The sequence below is a fragment of the Rattus norvegicus genome, chromosome 6 (genome assembly GCF_036323735.1).
Source record: "Rattus norvegicus strain BN/NHsdMcwi chromosome 6, GRCr8, whole genome shotgun sequence".
Classification (NCBI taxonomy): Eukaryota; Metazoa; Chordata; class Mammalia; order Rodentia; family Muridae; genus Rattus; species Rattus norvegicus.
This window is the reverse complement of record NC_086024.1, coordinates 133,360,322-133,377,998: the sequence shown is the minus strand read 5'-3', so window position 1 is coordinate 133,377,998 and position 17,677 is coordinate 133,360,322. Positions and strand designations below refer to the sequence as shown.

The 17,677-nt window shown below is 52.6% G+C and overlaps 1 protein-coding gene across 2 annotated transcripts; it reads left to right on the top strand.

Moving 5' to 3' along the window:
- The first annotated feature begins 321 nt into the window (after window positions 1-321).
- Degs2 (delta(4)-desaturase, sphingolipid 2) lies at window positions 322-17,550 on the top strand. Of its 2 annotated transcripts, none has more exons than NM_001017457.2 (3): window positions 322-470; window positions 13,766-14,508; window positions 17,153-17,545. In NM_001017457.2, exons 1-3 carry the CDS (start codon window positions 389-391, stop codon window positions 17,297-17,299), a joined length of 972 nt encoding a protein of 323 aa, NP_001017457.1. In that variant the 5' UTR covers window positions 322-388; the 3' UTR covers window positions 17,300-17,545. The 2 variants fall into 2 exon arrangements, with proteins under 2 accessions (NP_001017457.1, XP_038968329.1); XM_039112401.2 differs by lacking the exon at window positions 322-470 and adding an exon at window positions 4,389-4,544 and having other exon boundaries at window positions 17,153-17,550.
- The last annotated feature ends 127 nt before the right edge of the window (window positions 17,551-17,677 follow it).

Here is a 17,677-nt window from a genome sequence, read left to right as displayed (position 1 = left end):
GAAAGCCCAAACACCCAGGAGTATAGAGCCCAGGGTGAACTGTGCTCCGTGGTGAGGCAAGCCAGGCGCGGAGACAGGTGTGCACCGGAGCGCGCCGCCTACAAGTGGCAGCGGGCGTTGCCACACAGCCAGGAATCCAAGGATCCTGTGGGTCTCCTGCGGCCCCTGCAGGGCTGGCAGGGTGCGGGCGTGTCTGCACCTCTCAGACTACTTGGGTTCCAGGGGACCACCGCGACCCGCCCCCAGGTCCGCCCACAAGGCGCCTTAGCCTCAGCCCCGCCCCTCGCCCCCGCCCCGGTCCCTAGGTCCCCGCCCGCAACACCTGGGTATCCTGCGACAGGTGAACACTGCGAAGCAGAGAGCTCGCTAGAGCTCCAACGTCCCCATCATGGGTAACAGCGCAGCCCGCAGCGACTTCGAGTGGGTCTACAGCGACCAGCCGCACACCCAGAGGCGCAAAGAGATGCTCGGTGAGCGCGCGCGAACCTAGCTGGGTCCCGGTGGCTACAAGGGGATGAATAGAATATAGGGGCGGGTGCGCGCGGGGGTCAGAGGTGGGGTGGTAGTGGGCCAGCGCGCGCCGCGGGTTCTTTGCCTGCAGCTAGTAGGCGCCTGCTGTGTGCAGACTCTTGCTTCGGAGCCAAGCCAACTCACAGCAAATACCTGTGCTCTGGCTACACCTGCCCAGGAAGCTGGGGACAGCTTTTTCCTTGAGGACGCGGGAGACCACGAAGATACCACTGAGGAATCTTGACTTTCCTGAAGTGGACCTCTCCGAGGTCCCAGGGTGGGCACTATCATGTGGATACCCGCTGCGCGCTGGAGTCTTGGGCACCATGGGTGGAGGAGGGTGCTACCTTCCTCCGATATTTCCAAATCTCTGTGCTTGGTCGTCTCTCGCAGCGTTTCCTTCTCCCTCCCCATCTCTTTGGCACCGGAGCATCTGTTAACTCTTGTGTTTCATCAGATCAGCAGTGCTGTTTCCTGGGGGGGGGGGTTAACTCAAATAAGTTTAAGTTGCATTTATTCAACGGCCAACTTCCGTTTTTGTTGCTGGTGGTATCCGGGGCTGGTGTCTCCCGGTCTCCAGGTGTCTTGAAGCGACGGATCTTTTTCTTGATGTTTTCTTTTTTCTTTTTCTTCTCTCTCTCTCTCTCTCTCTCTCTCTCTCTCTCTCTCTCTCTCTCTCTCTCTCTCTCTCCCTCCCTCCCTCCCTCCCTCCCTCCCCCTCTCTCTCGCTCTTTCTTTCTTTCTCTCTTTCTCTCTTTCTCTCTTTCTCTCTTTCCTCTTCCTGACAGCCTCTAAACTGTGCAAGCTTCCCTCTGACTTTAAACGTCTTTCAAATTCAGGGTGCATCTGGGCTGAGGGCTCGGGACATGGAAACTGCCCTGTGGGTTTGTTTTTTTGTAGTTGTCTCCCACATGTCTAGGTTATCCATCCTCCCTACTCTTGTGAACTTACTGGGCACAGCGAAAGGGACCTCGGTTCCTCCTCCTTTGCCACAGGAGTAGGTCAGGTGGCTCTGCTGAAATGCCTGAGGATGTTGAGGCAGAAGCAGGGGCCTCCTCGGCTTCTCCCCTGCCTCCTCGGCTTCCCTTCCTGAATTCTCTGGGCACCTGGCATTAGTAGAGACCTGTGGACAGGGACAGGTGCTCATGGGATCCGACTGACCGTGCCTGCGCACATGCACGCACACACACACACACACACACACACACACACACACACGCACGCACGCACGCACGCACGCACGCACGCACACAGTTCTGCAAAGTGTTGTGGTCACAGTGCCTGGTAAGGCAGTGAGAGGAGGATGTAGGCTTCCTCAGGGATGGGAGCTGGTAAGGTATCTGCCCCCTATCTGCACAAGTGGGTTTCCAATTTGTGGTCCTCTGTTCTCTGCACGGCAGAGCCAGCTCTCTCCAGTTCCTGTTGGCTTCAGAGTTGTTATAGATGAGCTTGATATCTGGGTCCTTCTGCCTCTGCCTTCCTACTTAGGGTATTACAGACACCGGGCCTCGCTTCCACCATCTGTGGTGTCAGGGAATCAACCCTGGGCTTTGCACACACTGAGCAGCATTCTGCCCGTGGAGCCCCACCCCAGCCCCAAAGATCTCTTTCTAACCGAGAAACCGTGAGCCTTAGAACACACCCAGACTTCCTAGAAGATTGGTATGGGGAAAGTGGCAGGGCTGGAGTTGTGTGAGGCCGAAGTCCCAGGCACAGCAAGAGAGCTGTCTTCTCTAGGGAGCTCTGTTCATGCCCCTGCTGTAGGGCCTCTGGCTTCCTGATAACCTGTCTGGTTAGTACTGGTGACTCTGGATGTGTGTTCTATCACCTGCTTGAGCTCTGGTCTTTCCTGATTCACCGGGCATGGCTCAGCGCCCCCTCCTCCAGGAAGCCCCCACCCACCCCACTGGCTGCTCTGATGGCCCTGGCCAAGCAGGTGGTCACCCTGGGCTCAGCACCCCCAGCTCCAACTGCCCAAGCTTTGGTCTCTGTGGCAGAAATTCTGTGGCTGGCAGAAAGGCTGTTCTCAGAGTCAGGATGAATCATGTCGACATGAGGAAGTTGCAGCTTGGGCAAGAGGAAAGAAAAGCCATCAGAGAACCTTCCTTACGAAACTGCTGTTCAGACTTGGGAGGTGATGTGTGAAGCATACTGGCCAGGATCCCTACAAATGTTCACAGTAGCTGTTACTGTTAGCCTCCTGCAAGCAGGGCTAGACTCACAGAGGATGGGACAGGTGTCATGCTGTCCCTGGTTTCAGCAGCCTTGGGGGAAATCTAGAACATTCTTGTTCTTTCTGTTTCTGGAGGAGAAGCCATTTGCCCTGTGTTAGATAACCAAGAGGTCACTGAGGCCTGGGTTGCTCGGGTCTGGATGCATGGCCCAATGCTGTCTGTCTACACCAAGCTGACAGGTGTTCGGTCACTGATTCTCCCAAACAGGTCCCAGGAAGTCATTGCTAAGCGTCGGCCCCAGTGTTCTGCGATAAGACCGAAGTCCACCTCCTGTTGTGGCCTAAGGCGAGGCCATGCTCTCCTGGTACAGTGCCCTAAGAAAATAGGGTTCCATGGCAGCATTTAAGAACATGGTTTCTGGGACAAGGTAGCCAGGAAGCCGATCTTTTACACACCAGGCCAGGCCTAGGAACACAAACTTGGGTTTGTTTCTTTGAAGATAGCTTTGTAATTTTGTTTGCTTTAAAAAAAAAAAATGAACAAGGTACACACACACACACACACACACACACACACACACACACACGCAGGAAACCAGGAAATAAAAGCCCAGTTATTGGATTGTTTGCTTAGGAAAAGCCAGGCTACAACTACTCTCTACGGCAATGGCCTTTGAAAGATCAGAAAACCTAAATGCCGCCGGAGAGTCTAGGGTACAGAGCGAGCTGCCAGGGGAAGGTGAGGTTCTGGTCACCCAGCCACAGACACACAGACTCCAGGGTGGCTGGCAGGAAGCCTGCCTCTTGCTGGGATCTGCAGGGGTCTGGTTGAGCCATGCAGGGGTATGGCCTTCCCTGCCAGGTCCAGCCCTGTGGCTGCCTCTACTACTATGGTCTCCCTGGGAGCCTGGTGTTTTGTGCCCCAGGTATAGGACCATGGTTTTGTGGTCAGGGGTGGTTCTGGGCTGAGGCCTACAGTGCTGTGCTATGCAGGGATGGGAAAACGGGGGTGTATGGTACAGGCTTCCGGCAGGTCGGGAGGCCCACTGTTCCCTGCTATACCCTCCATTGCTGGGATCTAGCCTAGTCTCTGGCCTGTTAGGGGGCACCCAGATGCTGACCCTCTAAAGTCTTCTCTGCATTTGCTTTCTCCCCAATCTGGGAGGCCCAGGCGTCTTCCTGGCCTTTGTAAGCATTGTTCCATGCTGCGATGATTATTTATTTTGTGTGGTTCTAGAGAAGGAAACCAGGACCTGGCACCTGCTAGGCCGACGCCATGACCCTCCCACGCCCAGCTAGATTTTTTTTTTTAACCTCTTCGTTAACTGACTCTGTGTGTGCTCTGCAGAGTCTTAGCTTCTTCGCACAGGAACATGGTGGCGACACATGTACACGTGTGTACACAAATGCACACTCACATTTGCACACGTGCATACTGCCATGCGGTAAATGTGAAATCGCCGGATCTCCGGGAAAGCACCCAAACCCCTGAGTTGTGGCACTTGCTGATTTCACTGTTTTCATCATGGCTCGTTCCCACATTCCTCGGTACACCCCTGCAGTAGAGCTAGGGTAGATCCCCACTCTGGTTCCTGTGCTCAGAAGCCCTGGGCGCCAACCCTGCCCTCCCCTGTCACCTTCCTCTCCCTTGCTCTTCTTTAGGATGCCACACCCTCAACCTTTGTCCCCAGGTGGAATTCTGTATGACGTCCTTACTCAGTGCTGGGGAGAGCTCGATTGTGTCTGATGCCCAGTAGCTCTGGGGATTGAGAGAAACCAGAATCAGTGGACCCTCCAAACACCTTTGCCATCCCTAGCTGAAGGCCGCCAGGATCAGCCCAGGTGCCAGATGTGTGCTCTGGTGAGGGTTGCTTCCTTATTCTTGTCATGTCTTTATGCAGCTGAAAGGCGAGGGAACACTCTGGTCTACTGTCTGAGGGAACACTCTGGTCTACTGTCTGAGGGAGCACTCTGGTCTACTGTCTGAGGGAGCACTCTGGTCTATTGTCTGAGGGAGCACTCTGGTCTATTGTCTGAGGGAGCACTCTGGTCTATTGTCTGAGGGAGCACTCTGGTCTACTGTCTGAGGGAACACTCTGGTCTACTGTCTGAGGGAACACTCTGGTCTACTGTCTGAGGGAACACTCTGGTCTACTGTCTGAGGGAGCACTCTGGTCTACTGTCTGAGGGAGCACTCTGGTCTACTGTCTGAGGGAGCACTCTGGTCTACTGTCTGAGGGAGCACTCTGGTCTGTTGTCTGAGGGAGCACTCTGGTCTACTGTCTGAGGGAGCACTCTGGTCTATTGTCTGAGGGAGCACTCTGAACCACTGTCTGAGGGAACACTCTGGTCTACTGTCTGAGGGAGCACTCTGGTCTACTGTCTGAGGGAGCACTCTGGTCTACTGTCTGAGGGAGCACTCTGGTCTACTGTCTGAGGGAGCACTCTGGTCTACTGTCTGAGGGAACACTCTGGTCTGTTGTCTGAGGGAGCACTCTGGTCTACTGTCTGAGGGAGCACTCTGGTCTATTGTCTGAGGGAACACTCTGGTCTATTGTCTGAGGGAGCACTCTGGTCTACTGTCTGAGGGAACACTCTGGTCTACTGTCTGAGGGAACACTCTGGTCTACTGTCTGAGGGAGCACTCTGGTCTACTGTCTGAGGGAACACTCTGGTCTACTGTCTGAGGGAGCACTCTGGTCTATTGTCTGAGGGAGCACTCTGGTCTACTGTCTGAGGGAACACTCTGGTCTATTGTCTGAGGGAGCACTCTGGTCTACTGTCTGAGGGAGCACTCTGGTCTATTGTCTGAGGGAACACTCTGGTCTGTTGTCTGAGGGAGCACTCTGGTCTATTGTCTGAGGGAGCACTCTGGTCTATTGTCTGAGGGAGCACTCTGGTCTACTGTCTGAGGGAACACTCTGGTCTACTGTCTGAGGGAGCACTCTGGTCTACTGTCTGAGGGAGCACTCTGGTCTACTGTCTGAGGGAACACTCTGGTCTACTGTCTGAGGGAGCACTCTGGTCTACTGTCTGAGGGAGCACTCTGGTCTATTGTCTGAGGGAACACTCTGGTCTACTGTCTGAGGGAGCACTCTGGTCTATTGTCTGAGGGAGCACTCTGGTCTATTGTCTGAGGGAGCACTCTGGTCTACTGTCTGAGGGAACACTCTGGTCTACTGTCTGAGGGAACACTCTGGTCTACTGTCTGAGGGAACACTCTGGTCTACTGTCTGAGGGAGCACTCTGGTCTACTGTCTGAGGGAGCACTCTGGTCTACTGTCTGAGGGAACACTCTGGTCTGTTGTCTGAGGGAGCACTCTGGTCTACTGTCTGAGGGAGCACTCTGGTCTACTGTCTGAGGGAGCACTCTGGTCTATTGTCTGAGGGAACACTCTGGTCTGTTGTCTGAGGGAGCACTCTGGTCTACTGTCTGAGGGAGCACTCTGGTCTACTGTCTGAGGGAGCACTCTGGTCTACTGTCTGAGGGAGCACTCTGGTCTACTGTCTGAGGGAACACTCTGGTCTACTGTCTGAGGGAGCACTCTGGTCTACTGTCTGAGGGAACACTCTGGTCTACTGTCTGAGGGAGCACTCTGGTCTGTTGTCTGAGGGAGCACTCTGGTCTACTGTCTGAGGGAGCATTCTGGTCTGTTGTCTGAGGGCGCACTCTGGTCTACTGTCTGAGGGAGCACTCTGGTCTATTGTCTGAGGGAACACTCTGGTCTGTTGTCTGAGGGAGCACTCTGGTCTATTGTCTGAGGGAGCACTCTGGTCTATTGTCTGAGGGAGCACTCTGGTCTACTGTCTGAGGGAACACTCTGGTCTACTGTCTGAGGGAACACTCTGGTCTACTGTCTGAGGGAGCACTCTGGTCTATTGTCTGAGGGAGCACTCTGGTCTATTGTCTGAGGGAGCACTCTGGTCTACTGTCTGAGGGAACACTCTGGTCTACTGTCTGAGGGAACACTCTGGTCTACTGTCTGAGGGAGCACTCTGGTCTACTGTCTGAGGGAACACTCTGGTCTACTGTCTGAGGGAGCACTCTGGTCTATTGTCTGAGGGAGCACTCTGGTCTACTGTCTGAGGGAACACTCTGGTCTATTGTCTGAGGGAGCACTCTGGTCTACTGTCTGAGGGAGCACTCTGGTCTATTGTCTGAGGGAACACTCTGGTCTGTTGTCTGAGGGAGCACTCTGGTCTATTGTCTGAGGGAGCACTCTGGTCTATTGTCTGAGGGAGCACTCTGGTCTACTGTCTGAGGGAACACTCTGGTCTACTGTCTGAGGGAACACTCTGGTCTACTGTCTGAGGGAGCACTCTGGTCTATTGTCTGAGGGAACACTCTGGTCTACTGTCTGAGGGAGCACTCTGGTCTACTGTCTGAGGGAACACTCTGGTCTACTGTCTGAGGGAGCACTCTGGTCTATTGTCTGAGGGAGCACTCTGGTCTACTGTCTGAGGGAACACTCTGGTCTACTGTCTGAGGGAGCACTCTGGTCTACTGTCTGAGGGAGCACTCTGGTCTATTGTCTGAGGGAACACTCTGGTCTGTTGTCTGAGGGAGCACTCTGGTCTATTGTCTGAGGGAGCACTCTGGTCTATTGTCTGAGGGAGCACTCTGGTCTACTGTCTGAGGGAACACTCTGGTCTACTGTCTGAGGGAACACTCTGGTCTACTGTCTGAGGGAGCACTCTGGTCTATTGTCTGAGGGAGCACTCTGGTCTGTTGTCTGAGGGAGCACTCTGGTCTGTTGTCTGAGGGAACACTCTGGTCTGTTGTCTGAGGGAGCACTCTGGTCTATTGTCTGAGGGAACACTCTGGTCTACTGTCTGAGGGAGCACTCTGGTCTACTGTCTGAGGGAACACTCTGGTCTACTGTCTGAGGGAGCACTCTGGTCTACTGTCTGAGGAAGCACTCTGGTCTACTGTCTGAGGGAACACTCTGGTCTGTTGTCTGAGGGAGCACTCTGGTCTACTGTTTGAGGGAGCACTCTGGTCTACTGTCTGAGGGAGCACTCTGGTCTATTGTCTGAGGGAACACTCTGGTCTGTTGTCTGAGGGAGCACTCTGGTCTACTGTCTGAGGGAGCACTCTGGTCTACTGTCTGAGGGAGCACTCTGGTCTACTGTCTGAGGAAGAACTCTGAGCCACTGTCTGAGGGAACACTCTGGTCTACTGTCTGAGGGAGCACTCTGGTCTGTTGTCTGAGGGAGCACTCTGGTCTACTGTCTGAGGGAGCACTCTGGTCTGTTGTCTGAGGGCGCACTCTGGTCTACTGTCTGAGGGAGCACTCTGGTCTACTGTCTGAGGGAGCACTCTGGTCTACTGTCTGAGGGAGCACTCTGGTCTACTGTCTGAGGGAGCACTCTGGTCTATTGTCTGAGGGAACACTCTGGTCTACTGTCTGAGGAAGAACTCTGAACCACTGTCTAAGGGAGCATTCTGGTCTACTGTCTGAGGGAGCACTCTGGTCTATTGTCTGAGGGAGCACTCTGAACCACTGTCTGAGGGAGCATTCCGGTCTACTGTCTGAGGGGGCACTCCGGTCTATTGTCTGAGGGAGCATTCTGGTCTACTGTCTGAGGGAGCACTCTGGTCTATTGTCTGAGGGAGCACTCTGAACCACTGTCTGAGGGAGCATTCTGGTCTACTGTCTGAGGGGGCACTCCGGTCTATTGTCTGAGGGAGCACTGTCTAAGGGCACTGATCTCATCACAGGGGTTCCATCTTGTGACTTAATCACCTGAGGCACCACTTTCTAACCCATCATGTGAGGATCTGAGTTTAGGCTGCCTGAGTTCTGTCACATGTTAGCATGGCACATGTTCTGGGACACTGCACTTCTTTCATTTTTAGCAGCCTTATGGCTGTATACTAGTATATCATGCACATCCTTCCTTGTTAGGCCACCCTCCATGCTCTTTAGTCTGTGCTGTGACCCAGTTTGAAAATACAGCCATCACCCAGAACACTTTCTAGGGCCTGAGGCCATTCCCACCCCAACTATCCTGGCATCTTCAGTGGGTAAATTTCAGTTTAAGGGTCCAGCACAGCATTCGGCCCTCTCACAATGCCTTAGCCAGGACACTATGTGCCCTGTATGAGCCTCACATGCCTGTCCCGAATTCTAAGAGGGACCCATTCCCCTCTCATCAGCTGGAGATCCTCAGAGACCTGGATCTGAACCCACCACAGGATAAAAAGCAAGTCTAACAATGTCGGGTGAGGAGGCAGCTAGGAGACTCAGAGGCTCTTTGAACCAATGGTTTTCGTTTGTTTGTTTGTTTGTTTTGTGCTGTACTGGATCTTCCAAGGGCCTCCCACATGCTGGGTCAGGGGCAGGCTTGCCTATGGCTCAGAGCTGGGCTGGGAAAGATCAAAGCAGTGCGAGACATTCTCGAAGTCTGTTGCAGAGCTGGGAGGAAGCTGTCTAGGAAGACTTTGGGGTGCCTGGATGACGACAGGCTGGTCTGTGGTCCCATCATCAGCTCTGGAGGGGGAGGGGCTAGTGGGGTGGTGCTTGTTTGAGCACTTTGGCCTACTGCCACCGGGTGGCATCGTCATCACCAGGCAGTTCGGTGGAGGGAGCTAGGCAGGCTCGACTGCTGGAGGCTCCTGTGACACAGGAGGCAAACTGGCTGCCATGTAGACAGACTGGTCTTGTGTATTAATCAGCCTCCCTGGGAAAGAGGTGGGGGAATCCTGCCCTGGATGGGGTTGATCCAGGCTGGGAGGGGCAAGGCATGGAGGTTCCAGAGTGGAAATGATGAGAGACCTTACTGGAAGGACAATACTGCAGATCAAAGAGAGGGAGAGGATCTCTATCTCCGTGTGACAAGGGAGGAGTGGCAGAGTGACTTGCAGCTGCCAGTCGCTCTCTGGTGCTCTCTTGGCTCTTGACTCTGTCCCTGATGACAAAGTTGACGAACCAGGAAAATTTCCTGGGAAAAAAACAAAAACATAAACAAAACCCAAGGCTCCTCAGAGGTACAGGTTAAGAGTGTCTTTTGGGTGGGGTCCTCGCCTCAGGCTGCAGGTCCTTAAGAACAGACGCACTAACATGTAAGGGGCAGTCAGGCCTCTCGGATCCAGTGGCCACATGCCCTCAAGGAACATGCCACCTGCACGTGTCCCTAGCTCTGTGGGCTGTCGAAGTGGAGCCTGAGAAAGCAGCCTGAAAGAGAGACACCAGTGGGAGTCTGAGGCTGCTTGGCTGCAGGCTATTAGAGATGGCTATCTGGGCTGGGCTCCAGAGTGTCTAGCAGAGGCCATCGTAGGGTATCCAGGCTAGAGGCTGGATACTGCCCACGTCCATGGAGAGAAGACTTAAGTGGTATGCCTACTGGGCAAAGGGCTTACCAGTAGCGTGGGGCACCAGAAGCAGCTTGGTGAATCAGGGTGGTCTGGGGAGGGGGTAGACTGTCTCTCCTATGCAGTATACTTCTTCTCTATGGGAGGTCCAGTGGAGGATCCGAGGCTAAGAAGGGGCAGCTAGACCTCAAGGGCACAGTCGAGTCTTTGGGGATAGGAAGAGGGACACAGGACTTCTTGCAGTGGTCTGGGCAGAGGGGAGGGAAGGGTCATTAAGCAAGCACCCCACGGTCTGAAACCTCCATCCAAGTCACTGTAGCTAGGCTGTGTTCTCAGGTGTGTACCACACATGCTGGCCTATATCTGAGCTAAAGCCTAGACTCAGCCGCCCTGAAGTCCACCTCATTGAGGCTCACTTGACACAGGTGTGGCTAGACCCGCCCTCTCGTGCTGATGTTTGACTCCCTTCCAAGAGGAAGCAAGGGCAGCTGCCTTATGGAGGCCTTCAGCTGAACCAGTGGGTTCCTGGGCAGGAGCAGAGAGGCCCGCTGCACCTGAGGGAGGCTGTAGGGTGAGGCAGGTAAACACGGGGGACTGGGAACAGCTGGCATGCACTGACTGAGACATTTTGCATGTGATTTTCCTGGCGGGGACAGAACCTTCCTGCAGATGTCCTCACCCTCCCTGTCATGAAAACATGCCACCTTCCCCGTGGTCCTGTGCTCCCCCCATGAGTAGCACCCCTTTTCCTGCAACACTGAGGCACTCCCTGGTGGTATCCTGATCCTGGACCTTCACCTGCTCCCCAGCCCCAATTCTCCAAGTAGCAGCAGGTACATCAGTCCCCTGAGTGAAAGGCCAGAGTGGCTCACACATTCATCTCTCCTGGGTGCCTGCTGTCCTTGCCCAGCCCAGTGGATGTTGCTGGGGGTGTGCCCTGCTGGCTTATCCATCGTGCCAGGACTGGTAGACAACAGGGCCCTCAGAGGCCAGGTCGAGTTTGGCTGGCCTCTGTCCCACGGCTGGGAGGAGGAGGAGGAGGAGTTCCAGAATGGAGTCACCAGTTGTGGGTGTGTGGCACTTTACAGTATTCTTTGCCCTGGACCTTAGTGTTCTGGCCCTGCCTTACTGGGCGGAAACCTTCATCAGCAGAGCAGCAATCCTGCAAGCCCATGGGGGAGCAGATTCCCTGCTCTCTCCTAGCTTCTGGAGTCACCTGCCTTCTTCACAGGACTTCCTCTGTGTTTCAAGACAGGTGGCCCCACCCCTCATGCCCCATTCAGTCCCGTGGCTCCCAGCTTTGCTCTTTCGTGCCCGGGGAACCTGGCAATGACTTTGATGATGCACGCATGTCTTCTTGACCTTTCACCGAAGGTGGTCACAGGCTGTGGGGTTAGCATGTGGGCATCGTAGGGGGGTGTCTTGTTCTGCCCGTGACTGGTGCTAAATGTTCCCCTCCATTTGAAAACAGGCAACATGGGCAGCCTGGGGCAGCTTGGTTTCCTAGAACCCAGGTTCTTCAGATACCTGAGGGCCATTAAGCAACTATGGGCAAAGTTGAAAGGGAAACTGGTGAGTCACACCCATGCTCCATCAGGAGCCTCTCCAAGCAGACCCTGGCAGCCCGCCTCAGCTTGGCCCTGAACTCTCTTAGGCAGCCTACAAAGCCTTGTCTTAGGATCCTGCCGATTGCTCAGATGAGGTGCTCAGAAGCTAGGGGTTTTTGTATGCTTGTTTTGTTTTTATGAGACAGGGTTGCCCTGTGTAGCCCTGGCTGTCCTGAAACTCACTCTGTAGACCAGGCTGGCCTGGAACTCACAGAGATCCACTTGCTTCTGCCTTCCGAGTGCTGGGTTTAAAGGAGTGTGCCCTCACTGCCTGGCCAGACTTTTTTTTTTCTTGTGATAAAACATATACACAATTTACCTATTTATTTGCTTGCTTGCCTATCTATATATTTATGTATCTATATATCTATGTATGTATCTATATATCTATGTATCTACGTATCTATATATCTAAGTATCTATGTATCTATATATCTATGTATCTATATATCTATGTATCTATATATCTATGTATCTATATATCTATAAAGCTATGTATCTATGTATCTATATATCTATGTATCTATATATCTATGTATCTATATATCTATGTATCTATGTATCTATATATCTATATATCTATATATCTATGTATATATGTATCTATATATCTATGTATCTATGTATCTATATATCTATGTATCTATATATCTATGTATCTATATATCTATGTATCTATATATCTATGTATCTATGTGTCTATGTATCTATATATCTATGTACCTATATATCTATGTATCTATGTATCTATATGTCTATGTATCTATGTATCTATATATCTATGTATCTATCTGCTTGCTTGCTTATTTATTTGTTTATTTATTTACACACACACACACACACACACACACACTCTCACAGGCTCACGCAGCAGGCTGCCTCAAACTCACTATGTAACTGAGATCAGTCCACCTCCACGCCCACGTGCTGGGATTACGGGTGTCTGCCAGCACTCTCTGTCCATGCAGCGCTGGGGTAATCCAAGGCGTTGTGTACAGAAGGCAACTGGACTGCTCCCTGACTGTAGGAGTGCTGGCTGGAGGCATTAGTCACAGCCACACGTTCCGTAGCTCTCATCACTTTGCACGCAGCCCCGCCAGTTCCAGTGAAGGCCATAGTCCTTGGGAGATACTGTCTACAGGTCGTTCCAGGGCAAGGCACATCGAGGCCACTGTCTGCTCACAGGGTGGTGGAGCTGCTGAGCACTGCTGTTGGTTAACTGAGGTACTCTAGGGTAAGATCCTGCTAGACTGGTTTTCCCATCTGCAGGACAGTGAGGACCCCATCTCTGGGATGTCTGTTCTCATCCAGGGAGCCAGGGGACAGAGCAGGCCTGGCTCCATCTGGTCCATCTATCTCGGAATGTAGCCATCAATCATTCTGGATTTCTGATAGCGCTGTTCATGGATGCTCTCTGACGGCCCTCCTGTAGGATAGCCCCAGTGGTCTCTAGAAGGCACAGCTATCTTACCCCCTACCCTTTAGTATTCAGGCACCAAAATCTAGACCTGTTACTCTTCTATTTTTCCTTTTTGGTCCTTCTTGGCTTGGCTAACTTCTGCGTGAGCCATTTGTTCCTTTTCTAGAATACAAAATCCAAAAATGCACAAACCATACAAGGACGGACGCTTGCTGCTGTGTAGAGAGGTGACGTTTCGTTAGCTTTTCTGCAGTGCTTATTTGTCTTAGAGGCTGCCTCCCAAGTCATGCCTGTCCACCCCAAGTGCCTGAGAAATCTGGGAGTGACCGATCCACATCCTCCTTCTCTGGCCATGTCGCAGCTCCTAGTCGCACATGACATGGGTGTGTTCACAGGAACGCGAGGCTCTACGGTTACTTTGGTTTTGACATGTTATCTCCATGTGACCTGTTGTGGTGCCTGCACTTTACTTCAGCGGGTGGCAAATTTCTCCGGCCCTGGGACGTCTCCCTAACCTTATCCTGAAGGTGGTCAGAGGCAGGGCCTTTGCACCCCACAGTCTAGACTGCAACTCTTCCCAGACATAAATTATAGCGATGACATGCCTCTCTAAGGCCCGTGAAGGTATGGGTTGGACTGCTGTATATTTTCAGGGACTGCTGGGGGCTGAAGATGGGAGTTGGTAGGAGAACAGGGTTCAATAAACGCGGAATCACTCATAACTCTTGTCTTCCCTATAGCCAAGTACCCATCCATCAAGGCCCTGATGCGGCCAGACCCCAACATCAAGTGGACCGTGCTGGGAATGGTACTGGTGCAGGTGCTGGCCTGCTGGCTGGTACGGGGGCTCTCTTGGCGATGGTTGCTGTTTTGGGCCTATGCCTTTGGCGGCTGCATCAACCACTCACTGACACTGGCCATCCATGACATCTCGCACAACACTGCCTTTGGCACACGCTGTGCCTCCCGCAACCGCTGGTTTGCCGTCTTTGCTAATCTGCCCATTGGCCTACCTTACGCCACGTCCTTCAAAAAGTACCACGTGGACCACCATCGTTACCTGGGCGGAGACGGGCTGGATGTGGATATCCCCACAGACTTCGAGGGCTGGTTCTTCTGCACACCGGCCCGCAAGCTGCTTTGGCTGGTGCTTCAACCCTTCTTCTACTCACTCAGGCCACTCTATGTGAACCCCAAGGCGGTGACGCGTATGGAGATCCTCAATGCCCTGGTGCAGTTGGCATTTAATGTCACCATCTTTGCCCTCTGGGGGATCAAAGCCATAGTCTACCTTCTAGCCAGCTCTCTCCTGGGCCTGGGCCTGCACCCTATCTCTGGCCACTTCGTGGCAGAGCATTATATGTTCCTGAAGGGCCACGAGACGTACTCCTACTATGGGCCTCTCAACTGGATTACCTTCAATGTTGGCTACCACGTGGAACACCACGACTTCCCCAGCATCCCCGGTTGCTACCTGCCACTGGTAAGTGCTCAGCCTGCGCTGAGCTTGCATGGGAGGAGCGGGGAATGATGGGAAGGGCTCTGGCTATTCCCTGGCTGCCTTGTCCTTTGTGTGTTGGTAAGGGGATGGTCCCTGGCAGCAGGAAAGTCTATACCACAGAAGCCAGTGCCTGCAGATGGAGGAGGCAGAGCCGAGAAGGCTGTTTTCCAAGGGTGCAGGTTAGCAACTTAGGTTAGTAGACTGCAGGAACCCTGCTGATGGGCTCCGGTCAAGTGCTTGTCCCATATCAGCCTCCATTTCTGTAACAGTGGACACTGTGAGATGTGCCCTGCTTCTTATCTCCTGCTCATTGGTGCTCATTTCTTATCATAGCCTTGTTACAGTAGAGGCAAACTGTCCCGGCCTGGAGCTGGCTAGGCATTACAGGTGTGGATCTTGTCCTTGCATCCTATGGGGACTGGCTGTAGCGACAGGGAGGGGAAGCTAAGAAAGGAAGGGAGGGTGAGCTAGAGGGACAGGGGGACAGGTCTTGAATGACAGGTGTGGAGGGGCAGCAGTGGGGGAAGGGACTCCTGTCTGAATGTTTGTGCATGCTTTCCTTGGGTGCTCACGGGTGTGTGTGTGTGTGTGTGTGTGTGTGTGTGTGTGTGTATGTGTGTGTGTGTGTGTGTGTTTGTGCGCGCGCGCTCGCGCATGTGCCACAGACCACTCAGACGGAGGACACCATGGGAGAAGCAGGGCTCTGGTTCTCAGGAAGGCACGGGTTCGGTGCAATGACAGACACAACACACTCAGGGTTGTTTCAATCTGCTGCGATTTTACTGAAATCTGCTTTGTGGTTATATATACAATGCTTGAAAAGGAACTAACTTTTTGGCCCCTTGCCAGGGTACACTCAAACAATAACCAAGAAAAAGTTTAACAGTTTTCATGAAGTTCAGAACAGAAAGCAAGACAGGAAATAAATTTTCCTGAGAATCAGACTGGTACCAGACGGTGGTCATAAACCTCATTTACCTCAATCTCTAAATATCATCTCTCGGATAACAACAGGGCAGACAGCTGTAAGGAGTCTTTAGTCTTTTACTCTCTCTTAGCCAAAATTCATGTAACTGTCTTTTTAAAGATAGGATAGATCCTTTTGATAATAGGCAAGCATGGGGACATGATCTGGCCAAGCGTTCTATAAAATTTAAAGAATAATATAATACTCTCTTTCCATCAATATTAACCCATCTGTCACCTTCTTCATCACATGTCCCTGTGTAGGGCAATGGCTCTGCAGTGGTCCTGTATCTGCTCGTGCTGTTTTTACCTGAAGGAGGGGCCCACCACCTTCCTCTGATTAAATGATGTTTTCTTCCATGTAACTACTTGATAGGAATTCCTAAATGTTTGTTTTTTTTTATAATTGACGGGACTTTCCCCTCTAATAGCTAGCGCCTTAATTCTTTCACTATCTAGAGGGTCTGGATTATCCACAGTTAATTCTTCCTGTTATAAATTATTGATCACATCTCTTAGAGTTTCATTCTGATTCTGCTTAATTTTCGCTAGTGCTTTCAAAAGAGGCATGGTCCTCAAAGACCAAATCAGGTCTCCATGTTCCTGTTAGTAGAGAAAGAAAGAAAAGAGCAAAATGCCACTCCCGATCATACCTATTCGAATATCAGCTAGGCAGAAAGGGGAGGAGGAAGTGGCCAAGTGTCTCCAGGAGACCAAGTTCCAAGGAACATGCATCTCTGGCCTGCTGACCACGATTGTTTCACGTCAGACAGGCGCCACTGGAGCTGGCGCAGCATATGTGTGTTTATGTTTCTCCAGTGTATGTACATCCATGGGCTGGACGCCTTTGGATTGTCCCAGTGATGTGCTCATGCGACCCATGAAGCTGTCTGTCCCCTCCACAACTGTCACACTCAAATATACATTTGAGATGAGGGTAGAGGTTAAGAGGAGGGGACAGCACATCTCAGAAGCCAAGCTTGAGTCTTGACTAGGGCCACCTCTGACGGTAGCCGCCTTTATGGACTACTTGCTGTGGGTGGGAGAGAAGGCTGTCTGCTGGGCCCATTTTAGACACAGCAATGGCTTCCCTAGGAAGGTGGGAAGTCAATCTCCACAGCACCGAGGGAGTTTGGTTACAGGTGCTGTGGCCACAGCACTCCCTGCAGGATGAGGGAGACATGGCTTATCAGGTCAGGGTAAAGGCTTGGGATGAAGAGTGATTGGTGAGGAAACTGAGTGCTGAGGCTGGCAGAGCATAGGATACTGGGGTGAGGGCTGAGGGTCTGACCCAAGGCCTGAAGGATGCAAGTCTCAGAACTCTGCAGGATCGCAGTGGACCCACCCCAACTGTGTGTGTGTGTGTGTGTGTATGTGTGGTGTGTGTGTGTGTGTGGTGTGTGTATGGGTGTATGTGTGTGTGGTGTGTGTATGTGTGGTGTGTGTGTATGTGTGTGGTGTATGTGTGGTGTGTGTGTGTGTGGTGCGTGTATGAGTGTGTGTATGTATGTGTGTGGTGTGTGTATGTGTGTGTGTGGTGTGTGTATGTGTGTGTGGTGTGTGTATGTGTGTGTGTGGTGTGTGTGTGTGTGTGTGTGTGTGTGTGTGTGTGTGTGTGTGTCAGCCGAGGTGCAGTCTTGACGCCAGCCCCTTTCCACAGGTACGGATGATTGCACCCGAATACTACGACCATCTGCCGCAGCACCACTCCTGGGTGAAAGTGCTCTGGGACTTCGTGTTTGAGGACTCTCTGGGACCCTACTCCAGGGTTAAGCGCAAGTGCAAGCTGGCGAAGGACCAGCTGTGAGCCCCGCTGGCCAGTAGTCCAGATCCAGCAGCCACAGGCTCCTGCCCACGTGGCCAGGGCCACATCCACTCCTGCAGTCTAAGCTGGTTCTGGCTCTGTTGGGCCCAGCAAGTAGATCCAGGTTGGAGTGACCAGGTTTACCTGATCTTTCTGGGTCTTAGCTATGACTGGCCAGGATACTCTGTGCAGGCAGTCCCATGGCTTCTCTTTTTCTATGCCCCACATTAAATGTAATACATCTTTATAGTCTATGTATTCTCCTTCTTTTGGGCAGGATGGAGTCTTGGCCTGAACCCAGGCTCCCAGAGAATGAGACCTGAATCCAAATAGGTGGAGACCAGCACCTGTTAGCCCTATGCCTGAGTCTCACTCCCTTAG

Coding starts and splice junctions, on each gene's coding strand:
- Degs2 (NM_001017457.2), top strand. CDS start 389: ATGGGTAACAGCGCAGCCCGCAGCGACTTCGAGTGGGTCTACAGCGAC. Junction 471..13,765: donor GAGGCGCAAAGAGATGCTCG/GTGAGCGCGCGC, acceptor TCTTCCCTATAG/CCAAGTACCCATCCATCAAG. Junction 14,509..17,152: donor CCGGTTGCTACCTGCCACTG/GTAAGTGCTCAG, acceptor CCCTTTCCACAG/GTACGGATGATTGCACCCGA.